The following is a 20,753-nucleotide window of genomic DNA, read 5'->3' as shown; positions in this document are numbered from 1 at the left end:
GGGCTGTGCTGGCACCCAGGCTCCAGTGCAGGGCTGCCTGCACTGGGTGAGCTTGAGCCCTGCTTTAGTTTAATCCAAAATTCAGGAACCCATATCGCTGAACCCTGAAGAAAGCAGACAAATTAACCATTTGTGCTGTTTTATTTTTATTAATCATTGCTGATAGTTTTAAGCAGGACTGGACAAAACCACCACTGGTGTCAGGTCACTAGGACGAGATGTTGCTGCTGTAGTATATTTAGGAGCAGAAATCTCAGAGGAGCTCTGCAGAGTGTCATCTCTCAGCTCGCCCCAGCTCTGCCTCACTTTGCTCTCATTCCAACTTCTGATTTGCAGTTCCCTACGTTAATTTGGGAATCTCCTGTTGGGCTTTCTAGCCCTGGTTTGTGGCGGCAGCTTGACCTCTAGTTCCCTCACCCACTTCCTGAAATAGAAGCAATGAATCATAGAAATGCACCAAGAAAGCAAGTTCCCTGTCATGCTCTCTCATCCTGGCAGGAGATGCTCTGGTTGGCATCCCCACACTGCACCAATCTCCCACTGTCACCTTCCCCATCTCCCCCATTCCTTCTCTCCTTGGGGGTGCTGGTCTCCTTGCCAGGCAGCTGCTGAGTTGTTTCTGGGGGGCTCAGCCTCATGGGGTTTGGTGACAGCTGTGCCAGTTTCTTGGGGTGGGAAACTACTCTCTGGTTTCCTTCAGGAAACCCCAATGCCTGCAGCTGCTGGGCTGTGGCTTTCTGGGCTAACCAGTGGGTTTGTGCTGACAGTGCCACTCGGTCCCACATCAATGTGGTTTGGGGCTAATAAGCTCTGATATGGGGTGCTTGTCATTATTCTCTTACCAACAAGTTCAGAAAAATGAAGATTCTGGGCAGTGTGAGTGTCTTCTGGGAGTGCCCTTCCCCTGACAGTGTTGTGACTACCTACTCTTTGCTGGGAGGCTCCCAGTGTTGGAAAAGGTGGTAGGAATGGGTGATTAGGACCATGGGGATGGTTTCCAAGGTGTTGCTTTGATTGTCTCCACAGCCATTGGGCTTTGTGGCACCTGGGTTTGGTCTCAGTGCTGCTCATGTGCCGTTATCCAAATGTCCCTTGAGTCTGTTGCCTTGGAGGTAGATGTGTTGGGAAGTCTAAGACAGCAGGGTGAGGAGCATTGTGGGCAGAGGCAGATCTGCAGAGAGGGTATGGAAATGGTGCAGAAGCTTTGCCCAACATATCTGAGGCTCAGGGGTGCTGGCAGGACTGCAGGGGTGGCCAGGGCTGGGCATGCCCTGAAAAAGGAGAGAGGGGTCTTGTCTATGTTGGGAGTTGAAGAAGGGGAAAAAAAGTTTCTCCCTTTCCTTAGATGTCTCCCAGTCTGTCTCTGTGGCTTGGGAGGGGAGCAGCAGAAGTGAAGGTCCCACAGCCCTGCCAAGAGCAGGATTCTGGGGCAGCATTCAGCCCCACACAGCCCTGCTGATATGGCAACTGGCTGCCCTCTGACACCCTGCCTTGCCAGGGCTGGGACCTGTCAGAGCTGCCAGTCACCGCGGGCCATGTTTCCTACCTGTGCCACTCCCTGCTGGGGATCTCTTGGAGGTTATTCTGGCTGAGTCAGAGATGGATGATAAGGAGAGGAAGGAGAGAGAGAGAGGCTCTCCTCCTCCTCCACTCCCTTTTGGAGCTGCTTATCTGCATGCATTGGGAAACTGAGCTGGTGTCCCAGCCATGGACCTTGGTCCCACCTGGGGTGGGTGGATTGTGATGGTAGGATGGGCTGTGTGCAGGCAGGGGGTTTACACAAACCCCAGGTTAGTCTAGGGGTGCTTGTGCCTGTGTGGGGAGGGTGGATGGAGAAGACAGGAATGGGATGTATGGGAGGGGCTGCTGAACTGGTGCAGAGAGCAGAATACCCCTGGTGTGGGGTATTTGGCTGGCTCCCCGCTGCTTTGCCATTCCGTGCTGGTGAGCACATGTGACACAGCAGCAGGCAGAGCATTCCATCCTCCTTGTGTGTGCCTCTTTGTCCCTCTGGAGCCTCTCAAACCAACTGCCTCATGTCTGGCCCTGTGTTTTCTAATGCACAGGAATGCCAGAAGGACAGGCTTGTCCTTGCCATGCCTGTGTGCGCCCTCCAGCCACTCCTGCCCATGACCCTGCTGTCAGGCAGGTGGCAGGATGGTGGGCAACATGCCAGGGCTCTTGGCTCTCTCAGCTCCTTTAAAAGGTGATTTTGATATCCTCCTTTGTGCAGGGACTTGGGCTGCTAACTGGGATTTTGCATCCATTCCCAGCACTGCCATGGAGTGGGATTGGGGCAGCAAGTCAGGGTCTCTTCTGCCTGCTAGAAAAATGTGAAGCAGCAGAGTCTTCTGGGTGGGGTGGAACATGCTTGAGACTGCAGGAAAGCCTCCTAACCCCACTTTTCTTGTCTTTCTTTCTCTAGGGTTGACTGGACTGGCCGTGCCCACGATGCCCTGAATGCTGAGCGCAGCGGAAGCAGAGGAGAGTGTATCCCATTAGCTCCTCCTCCCTCCCCCATCCCTTTAGTTTGGGTTTGTTTCTATTTATTTTGTGGCTGGGTTTGGGCATGGCCTTGGCTGGATGTGAGGCTGCTGCGATGTGGCTCCTTTGGCTCAAGCACCACTTGTCCATCCACATTTGGACCTTGCTGCTCTTGGGGAGCACCTGGCTACCGCTGGCGGAAGGCAGCCCCAAATCTCCCTTTAGGACTTTCCCGGTTACAGACTGGAGCTTGACACACTTGGTGGTCCATAACAAAACCGGGGAGGTGTACGTGGGGGCTGTCAATCGGATCTACAAGCTCTCCAATAACCTCACGCTGCTGCGGACCCACGTGACGGGGCCCGTGGAGGACAATGAGAAGTGTTACCCCCCGCCCAGTGTCCAGTCCTGCCCGCACGGGCTGGTCACCACCAACAACGTGAACAAGCTGCTGCTGGTGGACTACTCGGGGAACCGGCTGATTGCCTGCGGCAGTGCCTCCCAGGGGATCTGCCAGTTCCTGCGGCTGGACGACCTCTTCAAGCTGGGGGAGCCCCACCACCGCAAGGAGCACTACCTCTCCAGCGTCAACGAGTCGGGCACCATGTCTGGTGTCATCATCGAGGTGCTGAACGGGCAGAACAAGCTCTTCATTGGGACGCCCATCGATGGGAAGTCGGAGTACTTCCCCACCCTGTCCAGCCGCAAGCTGATGGCCAACGAGGAGAACGCCGAGATGTTTGGCTTTGTCTACCAGGATGAGTTTGTCTCCTCGCAGCTCAAAATCCCCTCGGATACACTCTCCAAGTTCCCCACCTTTGACATCTACTACATCTACAGCTTCAGCAGCGAGCAGTTTGTTTACTACCTGACCCTGCAGCTGGACACCCAGCTGACCTCTCCCGACTCCACTGGGGAGCAGTTTTTCACCTCCAAGATCGTCCGCCTGTGTGTGGATGACCCCAAGTTCTACTCCTATGTGGAATTCCCCATTGGCTGCGTGCAGGACGGCATCGAGTACCGCCTGATCCAGGACGCCTACCTGACCAAGCCTGGCAAGGCTTTGGCCAAGTACCTGGGCATCTCAGAGCAGGAGGATATCCTCTTCACCATCTTCTCCCAGGGCCAGAAAAACAGGGTTAAGCCTCCCAAGGAGTCTGTGCTCTGCCTCTTCACGTTGAAGAAGATCAAGGATAAGATCAAGGAGCGTATCCAGTCATGCTACAGAGGGGAAGGGAAACTCTCACTGCCCTGGCTCTTGAACAAGGAGCTGGGCTGCATCAACTCGGTAAGTTCCCACCTGTCTTGGCTCAAGCCAGACTGTTTCTGGTCTCTGGTGGTGTTCTCTAGCTGGACCTTTCCCAGTGATTTGACCTGAGATGTCTTTTCCCTGTGGATTTGGGCAGTGTCAGTGAGTTGGGCTGGGAGGGTGGGATGCTCAGGCTGCAGCTCTGCTATGGAATCCCTTGCAGATGGCATGTGGGTTTGTGGGTGTTGTGGCCAAGCAGAAGGTGTTGGAAGCAGCAGGACATGCAGGACAGGGAGCACAGACCTGCTGGAGGGAGGTGGGGAGCCTGGTGGTCCCAGCAGAAGTTGGTCAGATGCTCAGCATGGAGGGACCACATCCTCCCACATCCATGGGGTGTGGGAGGGCTCAAGGCACTGTCAGGCATCTTTTGGGAGTGACCAGTGCAAAGGTTCTCCCAGAGGTGCGGGAAGTGAGTGCTGCTATCCTGGCACAGTGATTCCCAACTGAGGGAGCACTCCCCTCTCTCCCCAGGCAGGTGTTTTCCTGCCTGGTTCTCTCCTGAGTGCCTCTGCACCGTGCTGGTGTCTCAGCTGCTCGGTGTGGGACCTCTGAGTGGCGGTGGGCAGGAGACCTCCCAGCTCGGCTCTTGGGGTTTGTTTTCTCATTGAACTGTTACTGTTACTGCAGTCTTTTCTGGGCAATGTTATTAACTAGCAGTTGTTGCTGGAGGCTACATCTCCAGGTGGTGGAGAGGTCATGGGCTGGGTAGTCCCCAAGAAGGGTCAGATATGGGGCTGGGGCAGGCTTGGGCTGCTGGTGTGTGTGTTTGGGAGGGTCTGGTGGAGGTCCTGACCCACCTGCTATCACCCACCTCCCCCAGTTCCAGTTCGTTGGTGTTCAGCCCCCTTCAGCAGACCCCCAGCCCTGCTCGAGCAGAGCTTTGGGTGCAGGCAGGTGGGCAGGGGTCCCTGTGGAGCAGCCCTGCCCTCTCTCCTCACTGCCACTCTGAAGGAGACAGCTAACAGCTGCCTGACAAAGTAAAGGGTTTGCTGTCAAGAGCGCTGGGCTCACAAATCAGATTTTGGCTTTGTACTAATTCAATTTTGCTGGAAAATGATGAAATCGTTACACGCTGCCTGTTGGGCCGTGCAGCTGCTGGCTCCAGTGCTGGAGCTGCTCAGAGCTGCCTCCTGCACTCCTGCTCCCCTCTCCCAGTGCCCCACTAACGCTGTGTCCCTGGGGTTGGGGAGGGTGCTCTGCCCCCCTGCACTCTAGGGATGCTTTTAAACTCTGATGGTCCTAGGATTGCTACCAGCCCCTGGGAGTAAGTGGATCTCAAGGTACCCCCTGGGTCCTGGAGATATGGCTCTTGTGGGGTGGAAGGATGTGCACTGTGATGGGGAGGCTCCTGCCCTGGGATGGTGTCACCCCCCTCCCCCAGGAGAATCAGGTGATGTTTTCTGCCCCAGTCCTCCAGCTGCCACGTAGAGTGGGCAAGACATGACTGGATCATAAGTCAAGCTCTCAGCTCTTTGCTGTGTTAAGCACTGGCCAAACCACACCACTGGAAGTATGTAGCCTCTTTCTGGCAGGAATTTCTGTGCCCCTAATAAAACAAAGCCACCTCTGGCGTGGGTCATGGCAGTGATGGGTCTCTTGGTGGTGACGACAAGCCAGAAAATAAGTAACATGCTGTTATTTGTATTTTTAAGGAGGCAAAATGTAATTGCTCAAGTCAGTAGTTGCTTGGGATTTACAGCCCATCCATATAGAAATATGCGAGGAGCTCTCTTGCTCTGCTCCTTCATGGCAGTAAGGGCTGAGGCTGGTCCATGCTGGAGGAGTTTTGTCAGCACTGCACTCCCAGACCTCAAGCAGTGCAGGGCCAATGGATGGATACTCATCCCAGTGCTCCAGGGTACCTCTGATTTTCCAGAGCTGGTGCTTGAGCTGGGAGGAGAGGCTACCAGGCTTGGCAGATAGCTCAGGAGATGTTAGTGATTCCTCTCCAGTGCTGGTGAATGCAGTGAATTCCTGCTTCCCATTTCTTTCTCTCTTCGTCTGAGATCCAGTGACCTGGAAGTGGGAAGGGGAAGGGAGCTGGCTCTGTGGGGAGATTCCTCACACTGGTGCAGACAGACTGGAGTATGGACTTCCAAATGCAGCAGAGGCACCTTGTGGAGGCACCCAGGCATGTCCCTGTGCCAGCCCCACTGCCTAAAGTGCCCCTGAACCTCTCCAGAGGCTTTGCTGCTCCCAGTGTTTCACTGAGAGAGGTTTGCTGTTGTATAGTCTGGCTCCTTTCTTCCCCTGTGCAGTGCAAGGCTGGGAGGTCTTTGTGCCTGTGACCAGATGTGCTCAGCACATCTGCCCAGTGCTCCTGTCCCCAAACTGGAGGGAACAAGGATTGGTGTAGCAGGGCTAGGATAGGGCAGTGGGATGGAGCTGGAGTGCAGATGTTGCAGCAGGGAGTTATTTAGAGTTCCTGGAGCCCTTGACTCCTGGGTTGGCAGTATGGACAGAGCCAGTGCCTGAAGCCAGCAGGATGTGGGCATCAGCTTTCCCTGGGCTACCCCAGGGAGAAAATGAGTTTTGACTCCTCAGTAAGGCTTGCTGCCCAGCTTGCTGGCATAGGACAATGGCTGGTGAAAAACAGGCTGAAAGTGGGCCAGGATAAGCCAAATCCTTTCCGGGGCAGCCAGAGAAATGCAGGTGGTAACAAACTGTACCACACTCAGATTATTCCTGAGCAGTGATTAATGCACAAAAAGCCTGGCACCCCAGCCTGGCACTTAGTACCAACCTCCTGTAACCTCCTCCCCGGCTCTTTGCATCCCTCCACATCCTCCATCACAGCCCCTGGAGGTGCACAGGGGGATGGGGTGAGCCTGTAATGGTGTTAACTGGCGAATTACTAGCTAATTAATAATGCTGAGTGATGCGAGCCTTGTCGTGCTGTCTGCTCCCTCATTGCTTTTGTAAGTGGGCTTGAAGGGAGGCAATGAGACAAGGCATATCAGGAGACACCCGCTCCTGCTCGCTTGGTGCTGTGGGCCTGCTTTCCCCCTCCTTCACGTCCCTTTCCCAGGAAATCCGAATTTCCTGACCCTGTTTTGGGGAGGAAAAAGTGGTGCTGGGAGAGAGAAGACTGCTGCACTGTGCAGATAGCAGCCCTGGGATATCTGAGCCAGGGGCAACTGAGAGGGGTGCCAAAGAAAAGCATGGAAATAAAATATCAAAACAATTTTTAAAAAACCCCCAAACCCCCAAAAAGAAAGAGCGCACCCCCCTTGCAATAGGCTGAAAGCTGTGGCCCCTGCAAAAACCCAGGCAGATGTGAGAGTGGGCAGACCCCAGTGTCTCCTGCAGACCCCAGTGTTTCCTGCAGACCCCAGTGTTTCCTGCAGACCCCAGCATCCACAGGCTGAAGTGGTGCAAGGTCAGTGGCCCTGCCGTGCCGTGGTGTGTCGGTCCCTGCCAGCCCTGGCAGGGACAGCTGTCCCCTCTGTCCATCCTCCCCTCCGTCCCTCTGCCTGCAGCCCCCATCTGCCAGAGACATTGGTGGGCTCCATAACCCCGGCACTGCCGCCCTTGGCCCGACCTCTGCCGCCTGCGCTTCCCTAACGAGGCACTTTGCTGTTAATGAGCTAATTGTCGGCGTAATTATTTATCGAGGTGGTGTCGGCATGGCGGCGGCGGGAGTTCCTCAGTCCCAGAGCGCAGCTGTATTTGTCATTTCCCAGAGAGTATGTTGAGACAAAGCAGAGAGCAGTAAACACCATAAACATCTCTCCTCTTGCATATTCAGCAGCCGTGGGGTTGGGGAAGCTGCTGATTGAGCTCAGAGAGAGCAGAACCTGCACCCAGGGGTGCCAGGGCTTGAATACCTTTGTGGCATTGCCCTGAATCCTTCTGCTGCTGCAGGTGGCTGGGTAGAAGGTGCTGGGGTTAATTTGGGCTGTGGGAGACAGAATCTTTTCCCCAGCAAAGCACCTGAGAAATCCCAGGTATTTGAATGGGAGCTGTGTATCAGCTGGAGCATCACTCACATCTCACTTTGTGATTAGGAAGATAATTTTCTAGGATCTGCTGTTTTAAAATTCCTAGTCTTGTAATGCAGAGGAGGATGCTTAGTATGTGTCTTGGCCAATGGATAGAAGAGGGCATTCAGAGGATAAGTGGAGAGGTTGTGATTTCCCTTTCCTCTTTTTCTTGTGGTTGCAGAAATATGTGGTGGCCCATGTTCCTTTCCTGGGGATCCCCGTGTCTTTCATGACTGGCTGTAAGAGTTCCCCTGGTACGGGGAAGGATGAGCAACAGTCAGGCGGGGAAGGGAGCTGATCTTTGTACTTTTAACTCAACACCCAAAAGCAGAAGTTAGAGTTACTGAGGGAGCAGCCCAGCATCCACAGAGTGCCTGGTGGGCTGAGTATGACTGGCCCTTCCCTTTTGGAAGGCTGGGACAGGATTGACTTGCTACTGCAGCAGAAAGTGGGACCACTGCCCCTGGAGCTGGAATGGTGAGGAGGGCGAGCAGCCTTGCCATGGCTGTGGGAGCCTGATGCCATTGTAGCTGCAAGTGCATTGTGCTGGGGCACAGAAAAGTGCTGTGTTTTCTCCCCTCCGCATGGGTGATTGTTGGTGAGAGCCAGTCTGGGCTGATCCTGGCTTCCCAGGCAGTGATGAGTGGGGATTACAGAGCTCTGTACTGCCCTTGCGTACGTGGAGCTTGGGAGCTCGGCATTTTCCCATATGCTCTGTGCACATGCGGTATGGATTTAAAACCCCTTGGGGACTGGCATGCATTTGGAGCCTGCTGCTTGCCAAAAAACCTCTCTCCCCTTTAAATTCAAAATTATATAAGGAACCTTGTGAAGCAGAAGGATCCCGTGACCGGAGCAGGCTGTCTCCCTGTCAGCCTTGCCTGCCTTGCCACTTTACCCTCCTGCACCCAGGCTCACTGCCACCCTTGGGGATTTGGCAAAGCCCTTCACTGCCTGGGACAGAATGGGGATTTTGCTGGTGCTGTTTGACCATGTGAGGCCTTGTGTGGGAGCACTGGGAGGCCCATATGCCCCCAGACCTGACAGCTGTGGCCAGGGTCTGTTGTTCTGCCCAGCAGGTCAGGGGGAGGATGCTCAGGTAGGAGTGAGTGCTGTGGATCTGGTCCTGGTCCCACTCCCCTGCCTGCATCTCAGCTTTCACAGGGAGCATCCCTTTGCCTTGCCTGTCCTTGGATTGTCCTTGATGGAGGTCCCTGTGGTCATGGCCGTGAGAGTGGACACAGGCCAGTGCAGCCCTGCTTCTGCCTTTCCCCAGGCAGAGGGAAAGCTTGCAAAAGCTTCTCCCGGATCTGTGGGCTCACTCTGAGCTGAGGAGGCAGCTGGCTGAGCCAGGTGCCTTGTCTGGGGCAAGGCAGCATGGAAAAAATGTGGGGATTTCCCAAAGACGTTCCTGTGGGAGGAGGAGCAGGGCTGGCAGGTGGGTAGTGTGTTTGCTGGAGGCTCTGCTGTGTGAAGGGAGGCTCTTCCAGGAGCCCTGACTTGTTTGCCTTGGCATGGCCTTGTCTAGGAACTGTTTTGTCTTTGGGGGAAGGCTGGGGTGCAGGATTCAGCCCTTCCTGCCTTGCTGCCAAGCTGGGCTTTTTTTTTTTTTTTTTTTTTTGCAGCTAGTGCTGGGATGAGGAGGAGAGGGATATGTGTGTGTACTGGGGGGCTTATGCTGGCACCCCATGTGTCTGGGATGGCATTGGCAGGGATGTTCCACTGGCTCCTGCTGTGTTTGTAAGTGCTGCTCTGTAGGATGCAGAGGACAGAGAGCCTTGGTCTTGGTCTGCAAAGCCTGTTCAGGTGTAGAGAGGGCGTGCAGTGCATCTGTCCCAAGTGCCATACATCCATGTGTAGGGAATGTTAGGGAAATGACAGCTCAAGCCTTCCCTGGCTGGTGAGGTGGGATGGCTGCGGGAGGAGGCTGCCAAAGGGGCTGTAGCTGTGTGGTGAAGGTGGGAGATGGCTGATTGCCTTCTGTGAGACCCAACATGTGGAGGCACTGGCTAAAAGCTCATCTCTCCTCTGCTTTCTTCCCCCAGCCGCTGCAGATCGACGACAATTTCTGCGGCCAGGATTTTAACCAGCCGCTGGGCGGGACTGTCACCATCGAGGGGACCCCGCTCTTTGTGGATAAGGAGGACGGGATGACCTCGGTGGCTGCCTACGACTACAGGGGACAAACCGTCGTCTTTGCAGGCACACGGAGCGGGAGGATCAAAAAGGTAGGAAAGCCCTCAGTGATGCTGATGGGAGGGAGGGGTGACTGCTTGCCTCACTGGCCCGTTGTGGAGTTGGGCTGGGCCTCCATAACAGAGTGACTTGATATATTTGGGGTGATGTGCAAAGGGCCAGTGAGGGGCAATTTCCCCTTGCTTCTCTCTGCCAACCGAATTTACAAAACCTCTGCCTTCTGGAAAGGTCATGACATAAGGAAGTTGAGTCCTTGCTGATGGTTGTTCAAAGGCCATTCTTTCATGTCTTGGGGGCAGGTGGGCTTGCCCTGGAGCTGCCACGAGGCAGGCTCTGTCTGTCTGGATCCTCTGTCCACCTGGCCTTGTCATTGACCTGGGCAGGGTGGGCAGAGGTGGGTGCTGGTGGCTCCAGCCTGGTGAGGGGGAGACTTCACTTCCTGTACCCTGCCAAGGCACAAAAGGCTGCTTGTTGGTGCAATTAGCAACTAGCTCCATGTGTGCCTTTCTCTGCCTGCATCTCCACAGGGCACGGATTTCCTGTTATCATAACATCATGCCTATAATTACAGCTGTGCATGCCCTGTATAAACATAGCTTCCATTAACACATCCTCAGCCAGGGAGAGGCCATGTGAAGGTCCTGGTAGGGTCTCTGCTATGGACCAGGGCTTGGCTGGGGGGTGACTTCAGACAAGGTGCTTCAGTACTCTGTTTTGGGCACATTTTTGCTGTGTCTCCTGACCTGTGCTAGCCAGGGTGCCCTGCAGGAGGCAGAGTGGTTTCCCTGGTAAGAATCTGGAGCAGGATGCCATCGTGTAGTCCCCACATGTCCTACTCACTCTGCCCTTGTTTCCCCATGACCCCTAACAGACCTGCCTGTTAGCAGCGTTTCTGGGGCATGGGCAGCACATGTTGGGGTGGGGGACGGTATAGAGGGATCCTCTCTAGCCCCACGCCTTCTACTTGTTTTTCTGCAGTCCTTGGAGGGGTGCACAGTGGCAGCAGGGCTGTGGGGTTGAAGGCAGCTCATCCTCCCTTCCGGATCGATGAGGGACCCAGAGGGACTGGTGTCATGTTGCTGCTGACTTCTGCTGCTGGGCTCCAGATGGGAGCTTTTAGGTGGTGATGGGAAGGGAGGAGCATATAGGAGGAGGGTTCAAAAAGCCACAGCGACAGTGTTACACCTATAGTTCCTCGGTTATCTGGAGGATCTGATGGTTGGTTTTTAGATGGCAAATTGGATTTTTCTTCTAACTGCTTTTTTTCAGTTTTTCCTTGGTTTTTGTACCTTCAGAGCCATTTGGAAGGGGTCAACTAGTGTGGGTGCCTGGTCGGTGTGTGGGCTGCATGCTGCAGCCATGACTCAGCCAGAATTTGATGCCCAGGTGTGGTTTGAGCGTCCTCCTTCTCTGCAGGGCTTTCTCAAGCTTTGTTTTTCCTAGTTTTGAACTTGGTGCCCCAAAGAGCTGGTGGGACTCGCTGGCCTTGCAGGGCATGAGGACATGGAGCTGAAGAGACTCAAGAGATGGTCTCAGTCCTGTCTCAGTGCTGGAATGCTGTGTAGGTTTTATAGGCTTATCCTGCCTGGAGCCCCCAGATCCCCTGGTGTTGCAGAGCTCTCTAATGGCAGCACGGGAGTACTTTGCAGGCTCCAAATCCTGTGCCTCTGGTCCTCTCCTTGTCCCTGCAGTGACCTTGGGGTGGGCAGCCCAGCCCTCCTGCGGCAGGGGCTGCCTGGCTGCCCGGCAAAGCGCTGCCTCAGCAGCTACCTGATCCTGCTGCCTGGCTGCCAGGGCCGGAGGCAGGGGAGGGCGAGGAGGGGCTGCTGACCTGGCTTTGAGTGGAACCAGTGTGTCCCCAGCCAGGGGATGCGATACCTGGCAGGGGTTCAGCAGAGTGTAGCCAGGGTGGCTCCTGCAGGCTGAGAGGATGTGTGTGGGGGTGTGGGAGGGTGCAACCTTCAGCCGTGGTTGCAATCCTCTGATTTTAAACTGTTGGTGTTTCTTACTGTCCCCTTGGCAAACACCCACACTAGGCTTGGTGCAGCCTGCTGTCCCTGCTGCCCTTTCCAGCAGCCCTGGCTCTACTTTGGGAGAGGAAGGGCTGCACTGACAGCTGGGTGCCCCCTCCCCACCCCCAGGAGCCCTGGAGTGGCTGCTGCTCGGCTGAGGGGCACCGATCTCGCCATCTGGGCTGGGGTAAGGTCAGGCCAGAGTCACCGCCGCGTCTGGCTTTTCCTTGGATGGCAGCTCCCATGCCCAGCATTTGTCCAGACTGTTGCGTGCAGACAGAGCCTCCCTTTGTCCCCTCCAAAAAGCCACGCGAGCCTGTGGCTGCACTGCAGCCTCTCCCCAGCCCTGCCACCAACAGTTGCTGTCAGCAGGGCAGGGTGCTGGGCAGCACCTGCTGCCACCACAGCTGCAGGGAGACCCCAACTTTGGGGGGGTGGAAGGATCTTGCAGGCAATGTCAGATTTGCAAAACTGTCTGTGGGACAGAGGCTGTGGGCTGGGATGTGGAGGTCAGAACCCCTGGGTTGCTGAGTGGGTTGCAGCAGCAGAACCGTGGCAGCCCAGTCTCAGCTTGTCCTGCAGCAGTACCAGGCAGGCAGTTTTCTTTGGCTGATCCCGAGTTATGTGGAGAGGCCAGGCTTGGAAAGCCCTTGGTCCCGCGTGCTCGCTGTGCTCCGTGCCAGCAGTCATGGGACTGGGGCACTCGGGGAATTCCAGCCATGCCCAGGTGAACAATGCAGGGATGGGTTCCAACACTGCTGGAGCTGGCACTGACCCACTTCCTCTCTACTCCTGAGCTGGCAGGACAGGGACCTGGCCTTGCACCCTATAGTCCGAGAGTCTGGATGGGGACGTGACATGGGGACGTGAGCCATGAGCATGCTGCAGCAGGAATAACGGGGTGTTTTTGAGAGGGAAATGAAGCCTGCATCCTAAAGCTTGGGTTTTTCCTGGAAACCACCTGTCCTCAATTGGCAATGTTTTTATTGGGCAGTTATCATTTTCCCAGGCTGTCTTTTCTATTGTTTGGGTGGATAGGAAGCTGTGTGTATGATTGCAATGGGAGTGCTCAGTCATGTGCTGGAAAAGCACATTTGACACTGCACCCATGTTAGCTCATGAGCTGTGTATGCCAAGAACTTGATTCTGGGTGTGCTTGAAGTGTTATATGGAGAGAGAGAAGAAGGGTGATAGTGAAGGGGGTGTGCTGATGGTGCAGCCCCTCCCAGTAGCCGCGCCGTGCTGGGCTGGCGGCTGGGAGCTGCAGTAGTGGGACATTCTGAAGGTGCAGCACAGACCCGGCTGCCCTCCTTCACTGCCATCTGCTCCTTGTTATGCAAACACAGCACTGCCTTGGGGCTCTGCTGAGCTCAGTGTAGCCCTTGTGGGTTGACCCAGTTTTGGGTGCTTTCTGGTTATTTTTGGGGGGATGAGCTGAGTTCCTCTCTCAAAACAGGTTCCCTGCCCACAGCTGTCCCTGGCTGCTGCAGAATGGGGAGGCTGTGAGCTGTCCCTCCTGCCACAGCCCTGCAGGAGATACCAGCACCAGTAATCCAGGCACTGGAGATCCCTAAGGCAGGCATGGTTACAGGAGAGTGCAGCCAGTGCATCCCAGCCAGGATAGCATTGGACTACACGTCCCTCACAGCCAGCTGAGCTCTCATTTTTTGAGGATTATCTGTCTCCCCTATCACCACTGCAATCCCTGTAGCTCCCTGTTCTGTCCTGGAACTGGCTGGCCTTGGGCATGAACGCATCGTGTCTCCGTTGGGAATCTGCTCCCCCTCGGGGCTTGCGCTTGCCACAGCTTGTTTATTCTCTCCCACAGAAAACACAGCTGAACTGGGCCTGTGTCTGGCTGCTTTGATTTCACTTCTTTGATAATAGTAATATTAATAATACTACTAAAAACAAATTCTTCACACTAAGTGGGTTATCCCCATCCCTAACAGCAGGATGTGGTGTTCCTCTCCTGGCCTGGAGAGGGTTGAGGGTCTCCCCTGCAGCTCCCTGTCCTGTGGGCAGGGAGATGATGGTGCTTTAGGCGAACAGAGTTGGCAGCCTATGGAGGCACCCTCCTAGAATTCTCTAAAAGCTTTGGGTTAAGGATACTTCAGTGTGTTCACAATCCTTGGTGTGTCTGGACAGAAAATAGGTGTTGTGGGGAGAGGGAGTTGCTGCTGACCAGGGCCTTTTTGGGATTTCCCTGTTGCCTGCTGGCTCCCTTCTATCACAAAAGCCCGCATGTGTTGGCCTCCTGGCTACGATGCAAGACCTGATTGTGGTCCACGTGAGCTGGGAGAAGGAGCCATCAGGCTCCCTGCCCACCCTGGCAGTCCATGTCCCCCTGGATCCTTTCGATCACCCTCTGCTCAGTGCTCAGGGTAAGCAGCTCTGGCTGAAAAGGGGCCCTTTGTGTCTCGACGGTGAAATCCGGCTGCCGGAGTGCGCGGGAAGGCTTGGCCTGCCTCGTGACCCTCTTGCTGGCTACTTCTTACTGCCTGTGCCTTGGCTAGCTTTCCTTTTGGGGTGTGTGTGGGGGGACACAGGACAGATTTGGGGCACGAACCCTGCCCTGGCCCTGGCGGTGTCAGCCGGTGACCCTTGAGGACTCCCGAGGCATCGACCCCTGCGCAGCCCCTGGAAATGCTCTCCTGCCCGTGCTGCTGCCTCTTCCCAGCTGGCTGCCCTGCACAAGGGCCTTTTGTTCCTCCTGCCTCTTCCCTGTGCCCTCTCCTGCTCCATCCCCATCCCATCCCATCCTCTGGAGACCCCCAGCCCCTCCCCAGGCGCTGCCAGCCCCCGTGGGCGCCGTGCTCAGCCCCACAGGGATCTCCGCTCTTCGGAGCGTGCGCCCGCGCCTCGCCCCAATCAATGGCAATAATTTTATTGGCATGACAAGGTAGCCGACGGTTGCCAAAGTGAATCCATCAAATACCTCTTGGCGGCTCCCCGCCCCCTCGAGAGCTCTCGCTGGAGTCGTTAAGCTGTTTTAATCAAGGTGGAGGCTGGAGAGCAGGCGTGTTAAGTGGATGGGGTGGTGGGGAGGGGGCGGCGGAGCCTCCCGGTCCCCTGGCTCGTGGCAGGGAGCGCTCGGCATCGCCCCGTTGCTGCTCTGCAGGAAGGGGCCCCGCTCGCCGGCGCTGGGCTTTGTTGCGCCGCCCGGCTGTGAACAGGATGTCTCATTGTTGGAGGAAACAATTAGAAATTCATCGTGAACCGCTGGCCTCTGGGATCTGCCGGGGCGGCCAGGCCGTGGCTCCAGGCAGCTGCCAGCTTCGTCCTGGGGTGACTCCTAAAGGGGAATGCCACTGGGGCTCCAGCTGCTGCCTCGTGCAGGATGGATGGGGACCAACATTTCCAGGCTCATGGCACTCCAAAGGATGCTCCAGCATGCTCATACAGCCTTGGGTAAGGAGAGGAGGTGTCAGGGGACTCACTGCCCTCAAAGTCCATCCCCTCCACCCTCAGAGCCCCCACTCACAAGCTCAAATCTCTTTCTTCTCTCCCCCCATCTGCTCCGCCCGCACAAAGCCGGCAGGTGAGCGAGGCCCGGGAGGCTGGCACCCGGCCAGCCAGAGGCAGCAGCAGCAGCAGCAGCCAGCCCCGCTCCAACCTTCGCTGCCGAAAGCGCTGACGGTGCAGCTCCGGCCTCTCCCTGGCGCCGGTGCCCGCAGACAGCCGTGAGCCCAGCCCCAGCCCCAGCCCCAGCCCGCTGCAGAGCCGCCCCGCACGGCACCGCGGGCCGGACCGCGCCGGGGCCAGCAAGGTGACTTTGGGCAGAGTGCCCTGTAAAGCCAGAGCAGGCTCCGGGGTGGAGGCAGATCCCAAAGACCCTGTGTCTTCAAAAGGGCTACTGGGTGCAAGCCCTGCAAAGGGGTTTGAGAACAAAACGCTGCTCGCCAGCCCCTCGGGACAGGTTGGTGCTGCCCTGCAGGGAATGCTCAAGAATTGGCGGGTCTGTGCCGGCATCACCTTCTCAGGTGGTCCCTGCAGAGCGTCCTGTGCCCTGGCAGGGGCGCCCACCCTGAAAATATTGTGGAAATAAGGCTGGGAAAGGAAAAACAAGAGCCTGTGGGCATTTGTGACTGTGCTTCGCTGGTCCTGCCCCTGTTGCAGGGCTGTGTGAGGCATTGGTGGCCATGGCTTTGCAGTGCTGGGAGAACAAGGCAGATGAGCGATCTTTGGGGTCGTTGATGGGGGTGCTGAGTCCCCATAAATGTTTGGTTCACACTTATTGGGGGCTGTGGTTAGGAAAAGCGGGGGTGTGGGCTGGCTGGGAGCATGCAGTACCAGCAGTGAGCAGTGGGTTTTCCCTCCTAGCTGGTGGGGTTGGTTTGGTTGCTGAAGCGTGAAGCTGCTGAGTGTTTTCTTCTGCATCTCTCTGCTGCTGAATGCAGGGCTGTGGCCCCTGTCTGCGACCTCTATTCTGCTGGGAAAAGCGGGAGCACGACTCTTGCTTTGGACTGTGCCTCCTGCTGGGGACCTCTGTGGTGGCCCCAAGGGGACAGGGCAGGGGGAAAAGCCACCCCATTAAAATGGAAATGAGGTGGGAGGGCCCAGCTCTGTTGGATGCCTCCTGTCGGAGCCATTGTGCCTATTGACTGGCTAACTTTCACAAACACTGACTAATTTTGGCTTTCTAGGTGGGAGAATGGCCCTACCTCCCACCCAAGGCAGCAAGGCTTGGCTCATCAGGAAGGCAGCAGTTTGGGAGGCAGGGACTGTCGGAATGCCTGGTGTGAAGGGGCAGTGCTGGTGTCCTGCTTCGCCTTTGTGCAGGCCCATTAACCCAGATTTAATGGTGCCTGAGGAATTTGCCCTCACCCCCTGGCCTGCTGCAGGAGGGAGGATGTGTGCTTAGCAGGAGCTCAGGCAGCTCCAGTGTTGTCTGGGTCTCTGCTGTTCCAGCCCTGCCTCAGGTAGAGGCATGACTGCAGGGAAGGTCAGACATCCCCATGGGCTGACCTCCCTGCTTTTCCCTACTGGGCTGGGAGGAAAATCCATCACCCATCAAGAACAAGGTGGAGATGTGGCACTTGGGGATGCAGGATGTGGACTCCAGCTGCCCCTTAGTGGCTGCTGGATCCTGTAATCCATCTCTGAGACTTTGATACATGGGTGGTCATTTGTCTCCAAGTCCAGGTGGGGATGGTATCAATCCCAGGCTGCTTGGAAGAGCTGCTGTTTGGCTTCTTGTTGTCCCCTTCCCTTGTTAATTACAGGCTTTTCTGAAGTGGAACAGGAGAAAGGATGCTAATGGCAGGCTGATACCAATGGGGAAGGCAGCAGAAAGGTGCCCCCATGGGGTCGGCATTGTGGGGTGAAATAGGAATAGAGGAGCTGGTGAGGGTGCAGACTCCTGGGACAACATCCCTATTTCTCTCTAGTGCTTTCCCTAGATGACCTGTGCTACCAGAGCTGATCCTGGCACCTCCCTGCTCTTTGTGTACCCATGGACCAGCTGCCAGCATGAAACCTCCCTGTGGCAGTGAGAGCAATTGTCTACATGGGAAGCAAGTGGGAAAGTTTTATTTAATGGATGCTTAGTTCTTTTAATGCCATTTAGCAGCTGGAGGGAAGGAAGAGAGCCAGTGCTGTGTGACAAGCCGGCTGTCTGCAGACAGAGAATGGGCTGAAGTGGTGGGGAGCATCCCTACAGTCTGGTAGAGAAAGGCAGGATAATGTGATAGTGCTTTAATTTGCCCACGCTTTGTGCTCTTAAGGGCAGCACCGTAGCTTTGTGCTGGGACAGATCTGGCATGACCAGGGTGCTCAGGCCTGGGATGCAAGGAGGGGTTCTGCTGGTAGAGCAGGTGCTGGGGGCAGCAGCTCCCTCCCACCATAATCCCTGTATGGGCAAAGGAAACAACGCTGGGCTGAAAAAAGCCAGCGTGGTTTTTATTAGCTACAACCCTAATGATGTATTTTGGATTGCTCTCCTGCGTGGATAAAAATTACCAGTCCTTGAATGAAGGGGAAATAGAAAAGTCTCTCTGACCTTGAAGCTGTTCGTTCACTTGTCTTCATTTCATTCCCCTTGGCTGGGGATGCAGGTCAGTTTTGGGTGCTATTTATAGTCCGCCTCGTTTGGTGGTTTTCTTTACAAAGCGAAAGGTTGTCACCTTTGTTTCTGATACTGCAGAGAGGAGCTGCTCTAGGGAAAAGGAAGAATAAATGAGAAATTTCTCAGAGTGTTCCTGTATGCGGCAAAGCTTTGTAATCTGGCAAGATCAAAAAGCCCTGGGCTGCCAACCCGGGCTCCTTGTGTGGAGGCAGCCAGGGTCCATGGTGCCTTGAGAGATATGGGGTGATGCTTTTCTGTGCTGGCCAGTGGCTGCTGGGGCTGAGCAGAGCCTTTATTTGCACCAAAACAGAGATAGTTTCCCTTTCCAGGCAACTTGGCTCAAATCTCCACTTCTGGCACAGTTTGCTTTTGTTGAAACAACATGTGGGCTTGATTCTTCCCTTCTCCCACCCCCTTGAAGGAAGCTGTGGCTGTGTTGTCCATCTTCACTGAAGCTACATGTCCACAGGAGCCCGACTGCTGAAGTTGAATCTCTTCCTCCAGCCCTGTCCCTGACAGACAGACTCATTGAAACAACAAATGTTGCCATAATTTAATTTTCAGGCAAACAATAGTCCGGGGACAATGTTAAATTCATGAAACTGGCTTAATGCAATGACATTTAATGAAGCAATTTGTGCTCTAGCGTGGCTGTGCGTGGCTCTGGAGTAGTGGGGATGCCGCTCCCCCCTGCTGGGCAGTCCCTCTTTGGGAACAGGCTGGGAAAGGTTGGTGCTCCAGGGTGAAAGAGTGGGGCTGTCCCACTGCCCTCCAGGCTGTGTGTGCTCTGGTGCTGCAGCTTTCCCATGCTGCTCCCTGATGCTGCTGCAGCGTGGGCTGGGAGCTGGTGGGTCCAAGCTCCGTGGTTTGGCCTGAAGGGAAGTGTTGATGAGAATGTTTTGGAGCAGGAGTGGACTTGTCCTCTTCTGCCTCTGCTTTCTTTGGACTTTTCCTCCCTTTGTCTGGAGCCCTGGAAAGGTTCTTTGCTCCCCTGACTCCTTAGTGCGCCAGATTGAAGCCTCAAACCCTGTACCCCATCTCCCATGTTCAGCAGTATCCCATGGGCTGTTAAAAGGCTGTTCCCTTTGGAGCAAGATTTAGGAATTATGCTGCACTGGGAGAACACAGGCTTGGCTTTAGGGGGCTTACAGTTCATAAAAGCAGGTGAGAAGAGTCAGTTTGGAGGGTGGAGAGACTGGCTGCTTCCTCCAGGGGTGGGTTGAATTTGTGCCATCCCACCAGCATCCCTTGGGCATCCTGGCACCAGCAGTGCTTGGGCTTCTGCTGTGTCCCAGGAGAGGGTCCCCTGCCGTTTCTTTCTCCCCTTGATTGACAGAGCCCTGTAGATCTTAATTATGTGCCGGCATCCACAGAGCAAACCTGGTGCCGCTTTAGCCCGAGGCTTTTATAGTGCTGGCAATGCTGCTCCCTGGGCAGGCAGCTCCCAAGGGAAGGGGTTTCCTTGCTTTTCTGGGGACAACTTGTAGTCCTTGCTGGATATGATGGACCTCTGGAGCTGTGGGAGTGCGAGCTGGACTAGTGACAGGTGAAGATGTTAAATGTACATGGTATTTTGGTGTGGCTGCTCTTCAGCGGAGCTCAGGGAGGAGGGGGCTGGAGGCACACCCTGTCACTTCGTTGGAGAACTCCACTCATGTTTCCCACCTCGAAGGACACAGTATCCATGTGTATCCAGCAGGGCTTTTCTCACCTACAGTCCTCCCAGTCCCTCTAGCATCCTCCCAACCCTCCAGCAGCAACCCCAATCAAAACCTGAGCTCTGCAAAACTCGGATCACTGCTGATGCTCCTGTCAAGCAGGACTTAAAACTGAATTTTTAAGGAAAGACAGCCAAATCCTTCTGAGTTTGGATTTTGGGCTCAGCAGAGGTGCTTGTGGGCAAACTTGAGGTCTGTAGACAGTTTGCAGTCCTGCTGGTCTTGGAGGCTGAGTCAGCACCTGGCTGTTCTCTGGTTCCCCTGACTTTTTGCTTTCTGTTAAAAGTGGTCAAAAATTAATTGGTAGTTATTGTGCAGAATGCAACTGAAAAAAAATAATGGGGGAAAATATGATGCAGTTTGATATGTGCACGCATGTGTGTCTCTCTCTTTCTACATATGTATTTATTTTTCTTTGAAAGTTTCCAGAAATAGGTCTGTGTCTTGGCCAGGGTGATTGCATCTGTAATTAGTTAAGGAAAGTGGGTGTCTTGGTGACAGCCACACAGAAATGCTCAGCATCCCTGGTGGGGCTGGTGGGATGGGGGACCTTGGAGCCATCTAGTACTGGCAGCTTCCTTGGCAGAGAGAGGGGAGCAGCCTCTGCCCCCTGGATGGAAACACTGGATCATGTTTGGCTTACTGCCACCACCCCTGATTTCCTGGGGGTGGGTGATGCTTGTGATGGTTTATTTGAGACCTAAGCAAAGTCCTTTAGAAATACCCAAACCCATGAAAACTGCACCTTGCATGCATGGCTCATGCCAGCTGATCCCCACCCTGTGAGGGATGGGAACTTCCCAAACTGAACCCCCCCTTTATTTCTCCTGGATTACTCTGTGTTGCTCTCTGCTCTCTGTGTTTCTGGTGTGTTTATGAGCCTCAAGGGATCTTGTTTTTACACTCAACGTTTAAAATTAAAGATGTGTTTCCAGTAGGTGAGATAAACACTCCCTGTCCCAGCTGGGGGTTTCCTTCCTGCCT

At 55.2% G+C, this 20,753-nt stretch overlaps 1 protein-coding gene across 2 annotated transcripts in view; it reads left to right on the top strand.

Annotated features, from left to right (window-relative positions):
• PLXNA1 (plexin A1) overlaps positions 1-20,753 on the top strand; it is a 112,050-nt gene that overhangs the window by 11,195 nt on the left and 80,102 nt on the right. For both annotated transcript variants that reach the window (XM_056501371.1, XM_056501372.1), the window contains exons 2-3: positions 2,426-3,772; positions 9,822-10,004. In XM_056501371.1, the coding sequence (XP_056357346.1) occupies positions 2,570-3,772; positions 9,822-10,004 (1,386 nt within the window). In that variant the 5' untranslated portion in view covers positions 2,426-2,569. The remainder of the gene's footprint in view (positions 1-2,425; positions 3,773-9,821; positions 10,005-20,753) is intronic.

This window comes from Oenanthe melanoleuca, chromosome 12 (genome assembly GCF_029582105.1).
Source record: "Oenanthe melanoleuca isolate GR-GAL-2019-014 chromosome 12, OMel1.0, whole genome shotgun sequence".
Taxonomy (NCBI): domain Eukaryota; kingdom Metazoa; phylum Chordata; class Aves; order Passeriformes; family Muscicapidae; genus Oenanthe; species Oenanthe melanoleuca.
Note: the sequence above shows the minus strand (reverse complement) of the source record. Positions and strands in the feature narration are given on the sequence as shown.